The sequence below is a fragment of the Phyllostomus hastatus genome, unplaced genomic scaffold (genome assembly GCF_019186645.2).
Source record: "Phyllostomus hastatus isolate PE091 unplaced genomic scaffold, TTU_PhHast_1.1 phas_contig_210, whole genome shotgun sequence".
Classification (NCBI taxonomy): domain Eukaryota; kingdom Metazoa; phylum Chordata; class Mammalia; order Chiroptera; family Phyllostomidae; genus Phyllostomus; species Phyllostomus hastatus.
The window spans coordinates 33,442,501-33,462,745 of record NW_025333737.1 but is presented as its reverse complement, the minus strand read 5'-3'; the positions used below and the strand labels follow the sequence as shown (position 1 = coordinate 33,462,745).

General features: G+C 46.7%; 1 protein-coding gene and 2 long non-coding RNA genes across 3 annotated transcripts in view; 1 reads left to right on the top strand and 2 right to left on the bottom strand.

The window, feature by feature from the left end:
- LOC123817205 overlaps positions 1–20,245 on the bottom strand; it is a 42,662-nt gene that overhangs the window by 5,518 nt on the left and 16,899 nt on the right. The window contains exons 7-8 of the mRNA XM_045836756.1: positions 17,403–17,564; positions 240–1,303 (exon numbers count right to left, since the gene is read on the bottom strand). Coding sequence (XP_045692712.1) covers positions 240–1,303; positions 17,403–17,564 — 1,226 coding nt within the window. The remainder of the gene's footprint in view (positions 1–239; positions 1,304–17,402; positions 17,565–20,245) is intronic.
- LOC123817568 lies at positions 7,187–8,192 on the bottom strand. Its single transcript, XR_006785456.1, has 2 exons — positions 8,076–8,192; positions 7,187–7,934 (listed from the first exon to the last, which is right to left on the bottom strand). It is a non-coding gene; the product is annotated as an uncharacterized LOC123817568 (long non-coding RNA).
- On the top strand, positions 7,808–8,442 carry LOC123817569. The gene is made up of 2 exons (XR_006785457.1): positions 7,808–7,859; positions 8,040–8,442. It is a non-coding gene; the product is annotated as an uncharacterized LOC123817569 (long non-coding RNA).

Below are 20,245 nucleotides of genomic sequence, written 5' to 3'. Positions count from 1 at the left end.
ATTTTTTCTTTTCGTCTTCTGATGTGAAAAAAAACATTACCTATAAGACATTGATTTGGGCTTCTAATTACCCAACAAATGTTTATTGTGTATGGAAAGCAGGATTCTTGGGGATTCAAAAAACACAGAATTTAGTGGGTATGAGAAGTTCAAAGTCACAGGAAAAAAAGAAAGACCTGTCTGGTTTGAAGGTACTAGAGGTAGGAAAAGGACAGGAGGGAGTTGCTTTCCCCTCTTACCTGGGTCTGTGTCCATCATCATGTCTACCCATTCCTCAGTGGTCAGTCTGCAGGCTTGCCCACCTTTCACCAGCCATGATTTGGGAGCTTCCGAGAACACTGCACAACAGAACGGCTGCACGCTGATGGCACAAACATAGCCATATAACTGTTCGTCCTCTAACACACGCAAGAATTTGTGTGTGAAAGGTATCTGGCATCGGGATTGGCAAAGATGGACACGAGGTAATTTGCTTATTGCGTCCTCTATTATCTTTCTCAAAGAGCTACAGTCAACATTTTCTTTAGCACATCCCAGAACTTTCTTGCTCTTATCATCCACTCCAATAAAAAGATAGCCACCTCCACTGTTTGCAAATGCAGGGATGTACTCTGGAATTATGTTTTTAATGTATTCTTGGATGTGTTTTGTAGAGAACTGTTTGAACTCTACATAGTGAGACTCAGGAAAAGGCAGGATTTCACCACGTTGAAGCTGGTCTCTTTTAAAGGTTTGTTCAGCAGGATTCAAGTTATGGAAGTTTTGCTTTGACTCCCTTAGAATTTTGTTAGAAGGTTCATTCCTCAAAAGTTTTGCATTTCTTTTCTTGTTTTTTAGGAAATTAAACGCCTCTCCTGGTTCCATGGAAAGCACAGAGGTGCCCGATCTACAGTATAAGGAAGTAGCCAGGCTGCAAATGCGGGGCTTGATGGAGTCGTCTTCAGAAGAAGGGCCAGATCTCCAAGATTTAACAAAAAGGTAAAAGCGCCTCCCTTCTTGCTTGGTCTCAAAGAAAGCCTGCAAATCTGAAGACTGAATAAGTGTTCTCAAAGCCTTTTCTAAATCCAGCCCCAGCTCCACAGGATGCTCATCGCTGTTCGCCATTTCCATCAGAACCACTCCTCCTCCCGAATTTAATAAAGCACAGGCAGCCTGTGACACTTTCTCCTTCTCCTGGTCTCTCTGAGATTTCTGCAGCTTCTTTCTGTTCCCTTCACCAAAAGTTACTTTTCCTGCGTTGATGACCAGATCTGCATAAGATGATTCCACCACCAAAGATGAATTATGTTTCTCCATGTTCATTCTGCAACAGAAACCATTAAACCACATCTATCATGTTGACGAAGAAGTCAATTATGTAGCATGTAAAATGGCATTCATTAATTCATTTGAAAACATTTACTGAGTTCCTGCTAAGTGCTGGGGCTGGAGGTTAAGTGGCAGATCCAGGATCAGCACAGCCCTGCCTCTCAGAGCCTCCTGTCTGAGGGGAAGTGTGGTTGGACGAAGCAGTTGTGGTAGGAAGGGTTCTGCAACACGCCCTGTGAGGGAGGATGGAGCCCTGGGCCTCAGCAGTGGCGGTGGGGGTGAAGAGGATCTGGGCACATGTGAGAGGCATTTGGGAAGTAAAATTATGTAACATGACCTGCATTGACCAGAGAGAAATCAGGATTAAAATTTAGTAACTGGGTTTTGGCATAGGCAACTGAGTAGTGGTATTGCTTACTGGCACAATAAAAAGATTTTTTAATTGGCATCGTCTATTAAATTTGGGTGGTGGGCACATTTGTGTGCATTTTATTTTGGGCTTTTTTTGTATTTTTTAAGTGTGAAATTATTTATAACATAAAAACAAAATTCTTTACCTCCAAAAAATTTAAAAGGACAGTAAGGGATGTAAACTTAGAGCATTAGTAAGACAGTGGTTGAACTCTGGACTATATACATTCCTAGGACCAGGTGGGAACTGAAGATGGATAGGGCAGGGGTGGAGCTGATAAGTGGGAGAAAGAAGGATCAGTGCGTTCTAGGTCTTCTCGGAGAACTTGCATTTGGAAGTGGTTCAGCAAATCAATAAAACTCAACAGAACCACGGTGAGGAGGGGTCCTTAAGGTGCTTACAGTTGTGTTGCCTCCTGCAGTCACTTTTCTCCTTTGCTTCATTATAGGCTAAAGAATGCAATCAAAACATTTTATGCTTTATTAACATAAAAAATGTTCAGGGAGTGTCCATCGTGAGCACACTAAGTGCTGTGAGAGACACGAAGACGCTGCCAGTTGGAGATTTTTGGTTCAGGTCGTGATGAGGTGTAAACAGCACATGGAGAAAAACCCATAGCACTAAATTCCCACATTGGTAAGAGAGAAAAATAAAAATAGTGGTTTTCTTCAAAAGTTAAGGAACTTAAGAAAGAATTACCTCACAAAGGAACACAGAATAACGGGAATAAAAATGTAAGGGCAGAAGGAAGTCAGAAAATTAAGAAACAATTATTTGATTAATTAGCAAGATTAAGAGTTTTATTTTTGTTTGTGCTCGTTTTGTGTCTACTTTTAGACAAGACACTAGTGTCCTTCTTATTTAAAAGGAGCTTTGAACAAATAAAAGGGTGGTTGATGCAGGTGTGTCAAGGGAACAGAATTCTGAGCAGTGAACTATTGGGAAGGCCAGGTCATTCACAATCTTACTCATTTGTCTGATATGCTCCTTGTGATAAAATTCACAGTTAGAACTATCGTGTTCTACATTTTATCACATTTGAAGTCTCCTTGTCAGATTGAGAGACATCCGAACTTCAGTTTTAATGTTTATTCATTCAGACATTTGCTCTCAAGTGCTACATGTTCATTCATTTTGTTAGATAAATGTTTTCATATTGGCAACTCCTTTCTATATCTATTAAGCCTGATTTATCTTGGCCCTGGCCAGGTACCTCACTTAGTTAGAGCTTCATCCTGACATGCCAAGGTTGCAGGTTTGATCCCTGGTCAGGGCACGTGCAAGGAACAACCAATAAATGCATGGGAGGGTGGACAACAAGATGATGTTTCTTTCTAAAATCAATCAATAAAATTTTTTAAAAAGTCTGGGTCATTTTGTTTGGCATAGAAACCCTAAGAGCTTCCGATCTCTTCTTTTAAAGAGAATCAATCTTTAAAAGATTTGAAAGATAATCAATAAATGGGAAACTCTGGTACAATTTTTCCTCTAAAATACTAAGTAAGAAGATTTTGTTCCACCAAAATATATGTTAAGAATTTTAAAAACATGAATTGTTTTTAAAATATAGGCAAAAAAGCAAACTGGTTTAATGAAAACATTGAGAAGTCAGATAAATCAATTACAGAGTAAAACATCTAAGACAGTTATCAGAGGAAATTTTACAAAGTACATGGCTCTGCTGGGCTCCCTGGAGAAAACTTAAAGGCACATGGCTAAGTGAAAGAAGCCAATCTAATAAGGCTACATACTGTATGATTCCAACTGTATGACATTTGGAGAAGATAAAACTATGGAGACAGTATAAAAATATCAGTGGTTGCCAAGGCCTGGGGCAGGGAGGGGTTAATAGGCAGAGTACAGAAGATTTTTAGGGCCCATTGTATCATCATGGATACATGTCATTATACACTTGCCCAAACCCATCGAATGTGCAACACCACGAGTGAACCACATGTAAACTGAGGGCTTCGGATGATCACAACGTGTCAATGCAGGTTCATGAATTGTAACAAACGTGCCCCTCTGGCAGGGGATGTTGGTCACAGGAGCGGCAAGAACAGATCTCCGTACCTTCCTCTCAATTTTGTTGTGAGCCTAAAACTTTTGTTTAAAAAAATAGTATTTTTAAAAACAAGATAGATAAGCCAAACATAAGACCTAACTGTGGGGAGAGAACCAGTATATACATACATGCCAAAGCATGCATGACCAGAGGCAGAAATCCCTGTTAAGATCTGGGATCAAAAGTTTTGTTGTTTTTTGTTTGTTTTTGTTTTAATTTTATTTTAATCATTGTTCAATTACAGTTTTCAGGGATCAAAAGTATTTAAACAAGACTAGATAAGGCAAGTCCAGGTAAAAACTGGGAGGATGGTAGGAAGGATGTGTTTGTGCCTTTCCTTAGGGGCTGAAATAACTTACATTACTGAGCTAAGCACTGTTCCAAAAAGTGTACATACATCATCTCACTACCTCCCCACAACAAACACGATTACCTTCATGTTACCAAGGAGCAAACTGAGGCTGGTGAACGTGCTTAGGATCACATGGATGATGCTTTGCAGTCAGTGAGATCCAGTTCTAAAGTGTAAAGTTGCTTATCAGCCTGGCTGGTGGGGCTCAGTGGATTCAGTTCCGGCTGCTAACCAAAGGGTCGCCAGTTTGATTCCCAGTCTGGGTACATGCCTCGGTTGCAGGCCAGGTCCTTAGCAGGGGGTGTACAAGGGGCAACCACACCTTGATGTTTCTCTCCTTCTCTTCCCCCCTCCCTTTCTCTCTCTCTAAAAATAAATAAATAAAATCCTTAAAGTTCCTTATCAAAACCTAGGTTCTTAATCATCATGCAAACTAGTTTCTTCAATTACTAAGATTCTTAGGAGTAGAGGTCAGAAGACACAAACATTTTCTGGACTTTTTGATAGTATAAAGCACAATTCTAGCACAATCTTCCTGACATTGGTTATGGCATTCATTTTATACAACACATTTGACAACAAAAGCCAAAAAAAAATGGATGGGTCAATTTCTAAGAGCACATATGCAAATGTCATATATAAAATGTTGCCAGACTTTAACACATCAAAAACATCTTGAAATCCAGGAAAGATAAAAAATTTTCTATCTTGAACAAGATGGAAAATTATCAACCACAGCCCTGGCTGGGGTGGCTCAGTAGACTGAGCACTGGCCTGTGAGCTGAAGGGTCACCAGTTCTGCTCCTGGTCAGGGCACATTCCTGGGGTGCAGGCCAGGTCCCTAGATGAGGTCTTCCACCAATCAATGGTGTCTTCCTCTCTTTCTCCCTTTCTTCCCTTCTCTCTAAAAATAAGCAAAATCTTAAAAATATATATCATCCATAATGAAAACAGAGGTTACCTAGATAAAAATTTTTTACTTCCTATATGACAAAAGAGACCATAACATATTAGAAAGACAACACAGAGGGAAAATGAAACTGTCCCTATTTACAGATGATATAATGGTAAACCTAGAAAATTCCAAGGATTCCTTGGACTAGTGAATGAGTTAGTGGAGTCTCAGGATACAAAATCAACATACAAAAATCAGTGGTACTTCTTTTTTAAAAAATATTTTATTTATTTTTAGAGAGAGGGGAAGGGAGGGAGAGAAATATAGATGTGTGGTTGCCTCTCGTGCGCCCCCTACTGGAGACCTGGTCTGCAACCAGGCATGTGCCCTGACTGGGAAGCGAAACAGCGACCCTTTGGTTCATAGGCCGGCACTCAATCCACTAAGCCACACCAGCCAGGATGACAGTTATCAGTTTCTTACAAAATTAAACACGTTGTAACAACATAATCCAGTAACTGTGCTTTTTGGATTTACTTAAATTAGTTGAATACTTATGTCCACACAAAAAACTACACATGAATTGTTTCTAGTAGTTGTGCTCGTCATCACCAAGACTTGCAAGCAAACAACACGGTGTTCCACAGATGAGGAGAGAACTAACGTGTACAGGAGACTTTCAGCACTGTTCGCAACACCGAGTTTTGGGAATAGCTCAACTGTCCATCAATGAAGCAGTGGGGGGGGGGGGGGAGAAAGTCGTACCATTTATTAAAAGGAATATTATAAAGCAATGTAAGAGAATAAACTAACACACACAGTGACAGCCATCAGAAGCAAAACGTAGCATTAAAAAGTCAAGATGTGGAAGTGCACACACAGGTTTATACTACTTAAATAAGCTAAGTGTGCACCCACACCCGAGGTGCACATTATTCCTGGGGATGTGTACGTAAAACAGTACATGCAAAAAATACTGTAAAGATATACAATAAACTTTGTATTTTGGGTGTTTGTGAGAAAAAAAATGGAACCGTAGATGGAGGGCAAAGAGAACTTCAAATTTATCTACAAATTTTATTTATTGAATTTTAAAAGGACTTTAAGTATGACAAAATGCCAGCAGTTGTCAATTTGAGGTATGGGGGGGGGAGTGTTTGTCATATTATTTTTGTACTTAAGTTTCTTATTATTGCTGCTATTACACACACACGTGCGCGCGCTCCCACACACACACCACAAACCCAAACTGGGTTTGTCCCAGAATAAGATTGTGCATACAAGAAAAACCATGACTAATAAAACAGGACATGAGCAATTAACACAAAGTCAAATCATCTCAATAAATTCACAAATGTGATTGATAATGTTTACAAAGTATTCTAGAGAAGCGTAACTTAAGAATAGTAACAGGAAGATGTTTTCACTTGAGAAAGCCTTGAGGCAACGTCAGTCCCAACGCGCAGGCCCCGCTCCCTTCTCCCTCCGCTCTTCGCCTCTGACGTGGCGCCTGCGCACTGCACTGCGGCCCTGACAGGTCTGCGCCTGCGCTCTGCGCCTTCTGCGCCCCGTGCTGCAGCTCCGCGACTTCCCGCGGCTCGCTGCGTGTCTTGGCCCCACGCCCTCCGCCCCGTCCCCCCTCCCCCGGATCTTGGGGCTCCACCAGCAACCGAGTCTTCTCCGACGTCTTCCAACGTCGGCAACGCTCCGCTCCGCACAGCCTTGGCCAGCAAGGCTCCCGCAGGACAGCGTGGGAGCCCCAGGACTGGCGTGGATTCCCGGGAGCAGAGCCTGTGTGGGTCTGTGTCTGTAGGGGAGCGTGCACTGCTTTGGGGATGGGGCGCGCAGTGGTCCGGGGCGTGGGGAGCAGAGCCTCTGCGTGTGGGCCCAAGGGAAGGGACGGAGTAGGGAGATGGGGTTTTGATCCCCCGGACCTCTGAGAGAGTTACAATCCGCAAAGAAACAACAGACACATCCTTGAACCTGGCTCCGCCTGCCCCACGCATTATGCTGTCCTGCGGGACTGCACACAGATGAAGAGAAGTTATGGCGCCCTCAGAATTACAATTGGGGCTAGATGACCTCTGATTTGCTTCTTTCCCCCTCACCTCAGTGCTGTAATTATGGTCTGTAACAGGTCGTTGCTCACACATATATGGAAATAGTTTATTTAATTTGGGGCTAAATAATCATCTTACATTTATGGCTGAAGTAATACAAACATTCATGTTGTAATCGTGAGTACACCGCTTGATGTCTATGGAAAATATCCCGGATGCATGTAGGTGCTGCCTGTGTCTAGTGAACTAAATATTTGTTGTTACAGAAGATTGGTTTCCTGGTCTAGAATGGCAGATATTTCCCAACTGTGCACCTGCGGAAGTGTTATTCTTAGTTATCTATTCATTGGTGCCCTGTTGCCAAAAGGATTTGAAGAAGCAATTTGTTTAAAAGCACTTTGCAGTGCTTTTAATTAATGTTGCTAAACAAAATAACCACATGTACTTTTGACACTTTACAAAAATAACCTGGAAAATCCAATTAGAACAGAGCTTCCCAATCAATATATCTTAAATTTCTCCTGAAAGTGAAATTACTTATAAAATAAATATTTATGAAAGTGAAATATACTATGAAAAGCAAACCGACGAAATACTCGAACAGTCATCTCTTCCCGCCAAAGCCCTAGCTCCTCCCTGTCCCATTTGAAAGTCTATTCCCCAGAGCTTTGATAAGTCTCCCCTGCAACCTCGGCACACCATATCTGTCTCAGAACTCGGCCAGGTCGTCTGGGCTGGAGTCTCGCGTGGCTGGCCTGAGCGGGAAGGTGAGTCCCATCTACAGAACAGTTCTGTCTCTTTCACTTAAGAAACGGGTGGCCATTTGCGTCCACCTCTGCCTCCTGCCAAACATATAGACAAGATATATCTGCAAGGGTCACAAGGTGGATTTTCATCTTAGAGGGTTTTTTTAATCTCGTTCTCAAACCATCTTTTCTGTTGAACAGGCAAGGCTTGGGTCTTTCTGGACAACCTGTACTCACCTTGGGCGTTAGAAGATTTTTCAGGGTTGGGATGTTAAAAGTCCTGGAGTCGTGTTCTGTCCCGGAGTCAGCAGCTTTGACTGGGGGCTGTGGTGACCTTCCAGAGGAAGAACCGGCTCTGAAATCTGAGCCCTCTGGCCAAAAGTGAGCTGCAAGGAATGCCAGGTTTTGGTTTGCCTGAAAAGCAGACCTACAGTGTATACCTTTTTAAGTTGGTTTCTGTGAAAACTGAGATATGTTCCTGTCTGTAGGTTTGATTTCCCAGAAGAATAAATTAAAATGCTCTTGCCTCTTAATGTCTCCCCTTCTGGCCTCAAGAAAAAGAACGGTTTCCTGTCTATCAATAAAAACTTGGCATTTTAATAAGTAGGCAAAAGGCTAGATAATTTTGGTTTGACTCTAACGAAACTGTATTTCACAGGGGGTACTTTCAAATCCTTGGAGAACAAGGCTACAGAAAAGCAGATCTGGATAAGCACCAAAGTATTATGAAGGATCACTTTCTGGGGAGCGGAATTGGAAAGGAAGGAGGTAGACAGGGAGGAAGGAATTGTTATTTTGCACCGTAAGCCTGAATTACTCAAGAAATATGTAATGCAATGAGAGAGGGGAAGGGATTGCTAGAGCCAGATAGAGAATTAAGCTGTACAGCTCATTGACGTCCTTAAATTTTCTGGTAGCCTCTGTAATCCGGACAGTTATAGCTGAAATTTCTATGGGGTCTCCTGTGGTTGACTTGGTGGCTAATGTTGTTGCTATTTGTCAGAATGGGCAGGGTAGGACAAGTAGGAATCTAGTTACAATTAGCATTTTGGACTACAAATATGGCCACCGTTTGGACTACAAGCAATATGGCAACTGAACTCTGACCCAGAAGAGGTGACTGACATCAGACCAGGAGCCACCAATGCTAAGTTGTTTCTTTGTTCACCAAGAACCAATCCTTGGCTCCCGCGCCAAGTCAAGCCATATAAAACTCCCAGCCTTTCCTTTCTCCCGCGCCGCGGTCTTTTCTTAGCCCCTTCTCCGGGCGGGCGGGGAAAACGTCGCCCGGGAGCACAAACTTCCAAAATAAAGCTCATCTACCTGTTTCTATGGCTAATTGGCTGTTAACTTCCTCGGCGGGGTCCAGAAAAACCTTACACTATTGTTCTAAGTTTCTTCTGTTTACTGCTTTGATCTGCAACTTCCCTTTGGAACCCACACCAGCCACAGTCCCTTGAGCTCCTGTGTGGTTTCTTCCACATGCCCATCCTTATAGATCTCGAGAATTATTGCAGTAAGACTTTAGCAATTATTTTTAACTCTGAGGACAGGTGTGCACTGGGGGGAATTTAGCTTCAGATGCCACGAACCAGCATTTTATCTTGTCCGTAAGCAATGTTGTGGTTGGGCCTGCCCTTGTGGTTCTTATTATGACTGTAAGACGCCCTTAGGAATGCTCATCACGTAACTGAAAAACATAAAGGTTTATTACTTACAGGAACTGGAAGTTACACAGCACACTTCAGGTTACACAGTGAGGTTGTGGCTAGGGAGAAAAAGAAAGTGCACCTGCCAGGGCTTCTGCTTTTGTCTAGGCTGAGGGTGGAGCCTAGGGTTTCGCGGGCTTACTCTTCATTGGTGAATTTAAAACACAAGAGTGAGAATTTAAAGGGCAAGGACAAAAATTTTTAAAACAGTGGCCCAAATGGTCAATGACGGAATCAACAAAGATCTGTAAAACAAAGAACTTGCAGTAAGGGGCGGTGGCCGGCAATGTGTTTATTCAGGACAGTCATCTTTGAAGTGGATGCCTGGCAATCAAAGCTTTTTGCATTATGAAAAGAAAAAAGACACTGGAACCAAGTTCTCAATCTTTCAGCATGCCTTTAAAAAAATGCAGCTGGCCAAGATGGAGGTGTAGGTACATACATTTTGCCTCCTGACACAACAAAATAAGGACCACAACAATTTCAAAACAAAAAACAACCAGAACTGCCAGATAATCAAACTGTATGGAAGTCCAGCAACCAAGGAGTTAAAGAAGAAACACTCATCCAGAGCAGTAGGAGGAGCAAAGACAGGCAGCTGGGTGGAGAGGCTGAGCAGCAAGGCAGTGGCGTGGCGTGGCGGGAGGACTGGTCCGCCAAGGTGGCTGGCTGAGCAGGCGGTCCCACGTGTGCGGGCACATAAATCCACAGGAACACCAGGGGAGGGAGACAGACCATGCAACCCAGGGTTCCAGCACAGGAAAAGAAACTCTCAAAATCTCTGTAAAAAAAAACCTGTGGGGTTTCCTGTGGCAAGAGAAACTCCTAGCCTCACAGGACTGTTTGTTGGAGAGAGCTACAGGGTTCTAGAATGTACACAAACCTGCCCACCCCAGATCAACACCAGAAGGGCCCAATTTGCTTGTGGGTAGTGGCAGAAATGACTGAAAGCGGGACCAGAGCCAAGCAAGTGGCACTGTTCCCTTTCTGCCACTCCCCTGTACAAAGAGCCACAACACAGTGACATGGTTCCCTTGCCTGGGTGAATCCTAAGGATTCTGCCCCTTACAACATAACAGGAATGCCAAGACAAAGAAATACAGCCCAAATGAAAGAACAGATCAAAGCTCAAAAAAAAAAAAAAACCCCCAGCAAAAAACCTAAGCAATGAAGAGGTACCCGACCTATCAGATGCAGAGTTCAAAACACTGGTAATCAGAATGCTCACAAAAATGGTTGAGTATGGTCACAAAATAGGAAAAAGTGAAGACTATGCAAAGTGAAATAAAGGAAAATATACAGGGAACCAACAATGAAGGGAAGGGAACTAGGACTCAAATAATGACTTGGAGCAGAAAGAAGAAATAAACATTCAATTAGAACAGAATGAAGAAACTAGAATTCAGAAAAAAATGAGGAGACCTTAGGAACCTCTGGGACAACTTTAAATGTTCCAACAACCAAATCATAGGAGTTCCAGAAGGAGAAGAGGAAGAGCAAGAAATTAAAAACTTACTTGAAAAAATACTGGTGAACTTGCCCATTCTGGCAAAGGACATAGACTTCCAGGAAGCCCAGGAAGCTCCGAGAGTCCCAAAGAAGTTGGACCCAAGGAAGCACACACCAAGGCACATCATAATTACATTACCCAAGATGAAAGATGAGGAGAGAACCTTAACAGCAGGAAGAGAAAAGGAGACAGTTACCTACAAAGGAGTTCCACAAGACTATCAGCTGATTTCTCAAGAGAGACCTTACAGGCGAGAAGGGGCTGAAAAGAAGTATTCAAAGTCATGAAAGGCCAGGACCTACATCCAAGATTGCTCTATCCAGCAAAGCTTTCATTTAGAATGGGAGGACAGATAAAGTGCTTCCCAGATAAGGTCAAGTTAAAGGAGTTCATCATCACCAAGCCAATTATTATGTGAAATGTTAAAGGGACTTGGAAAAAGAAGATGACAAAAAATATGAATAATAAAATGACAACAAATTCGTAACTATCAACAACTGTACCTAAACAAAAACAAAAACAAACTAAGCAAACAACTAGAACAGGAACAGAATCACAGAAATGGCGAGCACATGAAGGGATATTAGTGCAGAGGGAGAGCTAGGGAGAATGGGGGGAAAGGTACAGGGAATAAGAAGCCTAAATGGTAGGTACGAAGTAGACAGGGGGAGGAATAGTATGGGAAATGGAGAAGCCAAAGAACTTGTATGTACGAGCCATGGACATGAACTAAGGGGGAAGGCAATAATGCTGGTGGGAAGGGGGGTGCAGGGAGAAGGGGAGTAAAGGAGAGGAAAAATGGGACAACTGTAATAACATAATCAATAAACTACACTTAAATAATACAGATTCTAGGGCTGCTCCCCAGACACGCAGATTTGAACCATGAATGTATCTTTTCAAGACCCCAGGCGGTTCTACGCTCAGCCAGGCTGGGGAACCCTGAACGCCCATTTCCTGTGTCCCCTCGCCACAGTCTCTAGGCTCGCTCTTCACGGTGGACTGTCACAGAAATTACTAGCATTACGGACTGCCGCCCACATCCGATTTCTGCCAACTCTGTTTCCCATCTGGCCAGCGATGTCGCTTCATGAGGTTGCCTACGTGTGTCGACAGCAGGTAACTGTCCAGTTGCAGAAAAGTATGGCAACCTACAAATTACCCCCAAGAGACACAGCATTTCTTTTTAAGCACACTTGAAAACTGTCCAGGGAGACAAACCCAGCGGGGACCACAGGGCATCTGGATAACGACGTCCGCACGGGACTCAGCGTTGTGCCAGCACAAGCCCGGAGCCGAGCCGTTCCTGGTGCCGCGGTTACCTCGAGGCAGAAACCACGCTTCAGAAAGGTTAAGTGATGATGATGATGATGTCAAAGTGACTCTCCCAAACTGAGTCTTGGGCCATGTACATGCCAGGCACTGAGATCTTGGGTTAGGAACTACTGCTTGTGGACACTGCTTTGTGCCAAGCACACGAAATAAAGCTCTTAATCTGGGCAACCACCACGTGAGGGAGAGAGTTTTTTTCCATTTTACATAAGATCAGTTGACTTGCCCAAGTCACACTGGGTGCTTGAGCCCGTATCTGGAGCTTGTCGCATCTGACTCGAAACCCACACGAGTACAGGGGTGCCCCAAGGCTCAGGGAGCTTGTGGTTCCCAGGTAGCGCCCTAAGTGGTGGTGGGTGTTCTTCCTGTAGCCCAGTTATGGGTTCCACCCCTTTCAACGTTCAGTGCGGTATCTCCCACACCATCTCCAAATTAGTTGCAGGCACGTGTCTTAGAGTTGAGAAAGGTACAGGGATCTGGAATTTTAACCATCACGCCACGTGATTCCTATCGGGCAAATACAGAAAAGTCCACTGAGGTAGCTTTGCACAAGCATAGGGTTGCCCCACAGACCACCTGAGCTGGGCCCCTGGCAACGGCCACTCCTCGGGACAGGCACAGCCACAAGGCCAGGGGAGAAGCGTCTTCTGTCCTAAGTGTGACCCCCTGTTGCTGTGTTCCCTAAAACTTCAACCCCCCCCCCCATCCGTGCATCTCGTGGGGTTTGGTGCAGAGCTTTAGCGTCCTTTGCTTGCCCGTCACCGTCTTCCTCTCTGTGGGTGCAAATGCAGGCAGACTGGCCCAAGAAACCACAAGGAATCTGAGAGGCCATTTGCACTGGGAGTTGCCCCCCCCAGCAGGCTGCAGTGTGAGAAATGTCTCACGTGCTGTGTAGCAGACTGAAGAGTGGGAATGGCTTCCAGAAGAACCACCCCAAGCAGGATACAACATGGACTGTACCCCATGATTGCAGCTCTGCTCAGGTACACCTGCCCCAGGACCGGCGCTGGGAACGAGTGAGCAGGAAGGACGGCTGTGAGAGGTGGCGGGGATGATGGGGAGGAAGGGCTCCTGTCCTGTTGTCTGGTCTCCCTGTGACGTCAGTGTGCGGGGCGGGGGCAAAGGGGGGTGTCCAGGTGTGAGTACATGAAACACAGATCTTATTCTTGCATTATGATTTATGAATGGTTGTAGTATTCCTCATACCAATAGCTGTAAACCTCCTTTTGCCCCGCCCTGGATGGGGAGCCGCTGTGGCAATGCACTGACCATGCTCCTGTTCCACAAAGAAGGATGGAATACAAGGCCTGATCTGCCTGAAATCCTGGACACTCAGCTGGGATTGAACGTGTTGATCCTGGGAGGTCCTAATACCATGTTGGGTTTGGCTAATTGACGCCTGGACTCAGCAGGGGTCAATAGTTAATGCGTTTGAAATGCCTTTACTTCATTGGCATCTGCTAGAGCCTCGGGACTCAAAATGTGGCCTGTGGACCAGCAGCTTTAGCACCGCTGGGAGCTACTAGAAAACGCAGAATATCAGGCTCCACCCCAGACCTTGTGAAGCAACATTTTAGCAGGATCTCCGTGGGATTCACATGCACGTAACGCAGCACAGTTTGAGAAGCACCGTTTTACAGAAAGGGGCCCCAAGGTTCTCAGAGATGGAGCTGCTCTGGGCAACATGCTTCTACACCACCCCCGGCCCACAATCCAACTGCTAGTCAGAAAGTGGTCCCTGAAAATCCAAAGAATACTCCTGGGCAATCCTTTCTCCTTTGAATGAGTTTCCCCCTCATAGCAGTCCATGTTGTTGGTGTGGACATTCTTAGCTTTGCAATGACAACATGTTCCCTCTTCTCAAAGTTGCTTTTTTGTGAAGGTTTCCTGGGCTACTGCCTGGAAGATGTCTTTTTTGCTGTTAAAAATGTAAAGCACAGGCCTAGCTGGTGTGGCCCAGTGGAGTCAGTGGGAGCCTGGGAACCACAGGGTTGCCAGTTCAATTCCCAGTGAGGGCACATGCCTGGGTTGCAGGCCAGGTCCCCAGTGGGGGCGTGTGAGAGGCAACCACACACTGATGTTTCTCTCCCTCTCTTTCTCCCTCCTTTCCCCTCTCTCTAAAACTAAATAAATAAAATCTTTTAAAAAAAAATGTAAGGCACAAGTGCAGGTTTTTCTAATAGACTAAAGAAAGCAGATTCAACCATCAAACTGCCGTGCACATAGACGCTGTAGCACCGCGCCGTCCCCGCCCGGCACCGGGCCCGGGACCCGCATCAGCCCACTTCTGCAGAGGCTCTTCCTCATGGAGGGAGAAACCATCCCCCGACTCTCTCTCCGGGAAACGCTCCTGATCGTCTCCCCGTTTCAGGCAGGTTGCAAACACCTTCTGCTCTCACCACGGTTCTGTAAAACCAGCTGACGTTGTTACCTGGGTAGGTTCACGCTTCAGAGCTCAGCTGTTCACATCAGAATACACCAGGCCAAAAAAAAAAAAAAAGTTAATAAAGAGACTGCAACAAAGCTTCGCTTTCTGGGCGTTCGTAAGGCTTTCGGTCTGGGGATATGTCCTTGGCGAGCCTGCACCCTCTCAGACTTGGGTCCTGTCATTGCTGGGCGGGGAGGGGCAGACCATGACGACAGACTGGACGTGTGCAGCCCAGGCTCCCGTTGCACCAGCTTCTGCTGTAACGTTAGCGCGGTGCTCGCGGGGTGGCCCCTGCGCCCTGTGGACTGTGGGTCAGGGGCCAGCAGACGTTTTCAGTGAGAGGCCAGAGCGTGAACGTGGCAGTCTCTGTCAGGCGGAGTCTCTGCTGTGATTACGCAGCTCTGCCCACGCAGCACAAAACCAGCCAAGGACGGTGCATAAATGCACCACGTGGCTGCCTTCTGAAAGACTCCACATGGAGGACAATGAAATGTAAATATTATCTGATTTTCTCATGTCACAACACATCACTCTGCTTCAGATTTTTTCAGCTGAACCCAAACGGGTAGTGGGCTGGGTTTGCCCCATGGTCTGTATTTTGTCAACTGCTTGTGGAGAGAACTGGGAGGTTGTTCTGAGAAACAGGGCAGGTGTCACACATGACACCTTGATTTCCTCTATGGAGGACAGCATTGGGTCACTAGGCCCACTTACAAAACACACCATGCCCCTTGACACAAAGGAACAGAGGGGTAGAGAGAGAGAACACGCATTTCTTCATGGACTAAGTCTGAGCCCTGCACAGGGCGGAGGACCCACAGCTCCTGCACAGTGTTTCTGGGGCTCAGGGAACCTGACCTGCCTGAGACCAGAGGATGGGAACATTCAGAAGGCGCTCGGAGACGTTGACAACCATTCTTGCATGGGTTCATGCAGTCAGTACTAGGAAGCTCATCTTGTACCAGGTTCTGGGCTTGGTGCTGGTCACATAAATGCAACACGGTGTCTGGTTTGGAGGAGCTCATCGCTGACCAGCATACTCACAGACAAGAAGACAATTGTGCTTCTGGGAAGTGAAAGGAAAGGACAATGCAGGGACCCTGGGCACCAAGGAGACGCACAGCTGAGGCCAGGGGAGGTGAGATTTATCTCTCAATGAGGTGATGCCTGAACCGAGTCTTATTAGTTACTTAATTTTTAAATAATTTCAACCTTCCTGAAAGGGTAAGTATGTGGGGGAATAGTGATACCTATTGCTGTATAAAACAAAAAGGGCTCTTAGAGATTAACAGTATGTTTGTTTAATTATTAAATAAGTAACAACAACAGCAAAAAAAAAAAAAAAGGCAGAAATGGGCAAAGGAATGCAAATCCCTAGTGTACCTGGGGACGAGGTAAAGGTAATAAACCACATTAGATAGGATGTAGCAGGCCAAAAATGCATGTCATAACTTCTAATGTAACCCTTATACGACTGGCAAAAAATGAACTAACATGCAAGTGAGGGCATGGCAGTTTATCAACACTCGACTAGTCCAGAAGGAGGAGGGAAAGTGAAACATAAAATACACAGGCCAACTATAAAACAAATAGCGAAGGATACGTCCTCTATGAGCATAAACCCAAACACCTCAGTAATCACACCAGATGGAAATGGACTACGTGCCCCGATTAAAAGACTGGGACGGACACCTGATGACAGAAAAGGACGAACCAGTGTTGGAACTGGAACGACCCTGACTGGTGTGGCTCCGGGGGTGCGGCAGCATGGCTGGTTCCATTCCCAGTCAGGGCACCGGCCTGGGTTGCCGGTTGCCCTGGCTCCTGGTGCCCTGCTCAGCGCTCTCTTGCCCAGGCCGTGGGGGCACTTCTGCCCCAGCCCACCAGTCAGTACACAGCCCGCTCTGCTCCCCTCTGCAGACCCCACTGTCTGTAGTTTCGAGGAAAGTTACTCTTCAACCTCCACCTGAAAGGCCCGGATTCCCCTGCGGGAGAGGAAAGCTCTGGAAGCGCAGCGCTGCTGGAGGATGCGCTCTCTTCCTCCCACTCCCCTGGCGCCCGCGCCCGAGAGGATGGGATCGGACGAGTTCACGGTGGCTGGAGAGAAGCTGAGGCCGTGCGGAGCCCGGCATAGGGGCCAGCTCGCCCGGACCTCCAGTCTGGGAGCCGCGGGAACGGTCCTTACATTCCCGGCTCACCCAGGAGTGAAGCCGGGCAGCGTCTGCCACCCCTCCACTCCCCGCCCCACCCAGCTCCAAGCTCGCTCCCTGAACTGAGCGGGGGGCGGGGGTGTCCCTGAGTCGGGGAGGACAGACATCCCTGGCTACCTCTGGGTGCCTAGCATTGCTTTTACTTTGTTTGTTTGTTTGTTTGTTTGTTTGTTTGTTTGTTTGTTTTTAGCAGCAGTTAAGCAGAATGAGTCGAGAGTGTTAGAAACGAAACCTGTTCACAGCTTCGCAGGGCCGTGCGCACTGCGGGCGCAGCCTCCGGAGGACCCCCAGACCTTTCCCGCCTGGACCACTGGCCTCGCGGGCTGTAGGGTCCTGTCCGGCGTCCACCCCCTCCCCAGGAGGAGGCCAGCCTACCTCGAAATGAGGGAAAGGAGAATTCCACCACCGCTCTTTCGCTGCTGTGGCTCTGACTTCCACAACACGCCCGGAGAGAAGACTGGATTCGAACTTAGACTCCACCCACGGTGGGGCCTGCTTGCGTGAACCCCGGAGCAGGGCAGGCCTTGGGGCTTGCGTCTGGAGAAAACGGAACTGAGTCTTGGGATCTTTCTGCTCCTCCTCTCTTCCTCCCTTTGCTTGTTTCCTCCCCACTTAGCTCGCCCACTCCTTCTACCCCCCCCCCGCCCTTTTCCCAGCCATAGGCCTTTGGCTCAGGCCGCGCCCCTTCTCTGGCCTCCTACAGGGCCGGCCTGCGGGGTTCCAGATGCACCAGCTTCGCACTGGGGCCCTCTTGGACTCCCTCCCCCAGATCTGCCTTCGTGGCTGGGCCGCCCTGTTGTCCCTGGTGAGGGAGAAACAAGGGCTGAAGCAGCTGGTCACCTAGGGGCACCCAGGCCCACCCAGCTCCATCTTCTCCTTCCTGCTGTGCCTTCCTTGGCCAGCCCCCTGGGAATGCCGGAGCATTACCTGTTCCCACATTTCATCACATCCCCAAACAGGTCGCCCCTCCAATTACCTACACAAAGGTCAAGCCAGTCAAAGTGATGACCATGTGATTGGAGAAGTTGCAAGAATGAGCCTTTCTTCTAACCCAGCCTTGATCCCCTAGTGTATCCACAGCCCAGTCTTTCCAGGGAAAGCAAGCAACATCCCACCACTGAGTGTAATACTTGGTGGGAGCTTCTGCACCTCCTTTACCCAGGAAGAGGAAGTTCCTTTTTAGTCCTAGTTGGTTGTGTGTGTGTGTATCTTCAATGCATGTCAAATAGCATTAAGTGCTTTTTCTGCATTCATGGAGACAGTTATATCGTTTTTCTCCTTTCATCTGTTGATGTGCTGGGTTACATTCGTTGATTTTCACAGGTTAAACCGAACCTCGCATTCTTAGGATAAAACTGCGCATTCATCTTAACACAGCAGCGCACCGCAGTGGTGCAGCACTGAACCCGCACCCCGGGCAGTCCCTGCTTTCACCATCCCCCGCCACTCAGAGGCAGCCGGCTTGTTAGAGCTTGCAGCCGTAACCCGCTGCGGGGCTGTGTTGGCCTCTGCTGGGAGACAGCACCCACAAGGCTGGGGCTCCTCTGCCTGTTCATCGTTTCTTTCTCCCTTCTGGTCCACACCATTGATCTTTGTCCCAGCTTCCTCCCCATCTCTGTTGGTTCCCTGTACGTTTTCCTTTATTTCACTTAGCATAGCCTTCATGTTTTTCATCTAATTTGCGACCATATTCAACCAATTCTGTGAGCATCCTGATCACCAGTGTTTTGAACTGTGCATCTGATAGGTTGGCTATCTCTTTGTCGTTTAGCTGTATTTTTTCTGTAGCTTCGATCTGATGCAGACTCCAGCCCTCCGGGATCCGTGTGCTGTGGATGCGGTACACAAATTCACACAGACTACCGAGTCCTGAGGAGAAAAAGGGACGTCATGGCCACTCCCTCAAGGGGAGAGAGCTCCGACCCTTGCCCAGACAGGCTTTTATTGCTTTCCAGTCACATTACATCAAAGAAGGTTCTCAGTATTTCTAGATTCAGTTAAGTGATTACTTCTTACAGATGACAGAAAAGGAGAGCAAGCTGCAAATGCAAGGGAATGATAAAAATGATTGATGTGGTTACATTTCATCCTTGGGACGGCTTAGCACAGACTTAGGGAGGTGCTTCAGAGATGCACATTAAACACCTGCAGTCTCAACTCAGGGTGAGGGAGTTTTAGCAAAAGCAAGTCTCATAGCAGCCTGGGCACAATGTGGACCTGGTTCCCCAGGGAAAGCTGATCTGCACACCTGGCTCCTGTGTGCCACCTCATATTGATTGGTTTTCCGGATCAATACTGGGCTACATTCTCCATTGCCGTGCCGATCAGTTCCCTATAGTGATCTATTCTTTCATTTGGGCCATTTTTTTTTATCTTGGTTCACTTGTTACTTACTAAAGGACAGAGCCTTAGGTGTTCACCAGGGTGGGGCAACCCATCTCACTGCGTTGTGACACTGTGTGTGGGGAGGGGTCCAAGAGGGAACAATGGCACTTGTTCTGCTCTCTGCCGGCTTTCAGTCACTTCCCCTGCCACCCACAAGCAAATTGGGCCCTTCTGTAACAGAGCGCAGCCAAGGAAGGGCCTCAAATAGGGATTTGTAGTGGGGTACAGAACTCAGGGTGTTCAGGAAATATTAGAGAAAAATATATATGATGTCCTCACCCCTCACCAGTCTGAGCTGGGGGATGGGACACATGGAGCAGGGCCATTCAGAGCTGTGTTGCACAGCCACAGCCTTGCAGCTAACCCTGGCATGGTCATTTAACAACATATCTATAGCCTTTAACTGGTTTCATGGATGTGTTAAATAGCTGTGGCCATGTCTCGAGCCAGGGGGATGGGAGTGACTTCAACCCAGGATGTAACTGGGAGGCAACGTCCCCTGGTTATAGCGCCTGTGTGAGAGCTTGAAGATGATTGGCTCCATGCCATGGGGCCATGCCTGCCCAGACTTACTATAGCAGCCCAGTAAAGCTGGAAGAATACAGGAATGCTGGAGGTGTAACCGATTGTAGGAGGAGTTGGAAATGAAGCTGCAGAGGAAGACTGGCACGGGGATTTAAACCCAGGTGTGGCAGCCACATCAGAGAGAGGACCACGGGGCACCCACTCCCCAAATAGAGAGAGCGGTGCTCCCTTTCGCCATGTGGCTTAGGTGGCAGGAGATATTGCACTAAGAAAAGGGGAGAAAGGACTTTTGCTGGTGGGTCAGGAGA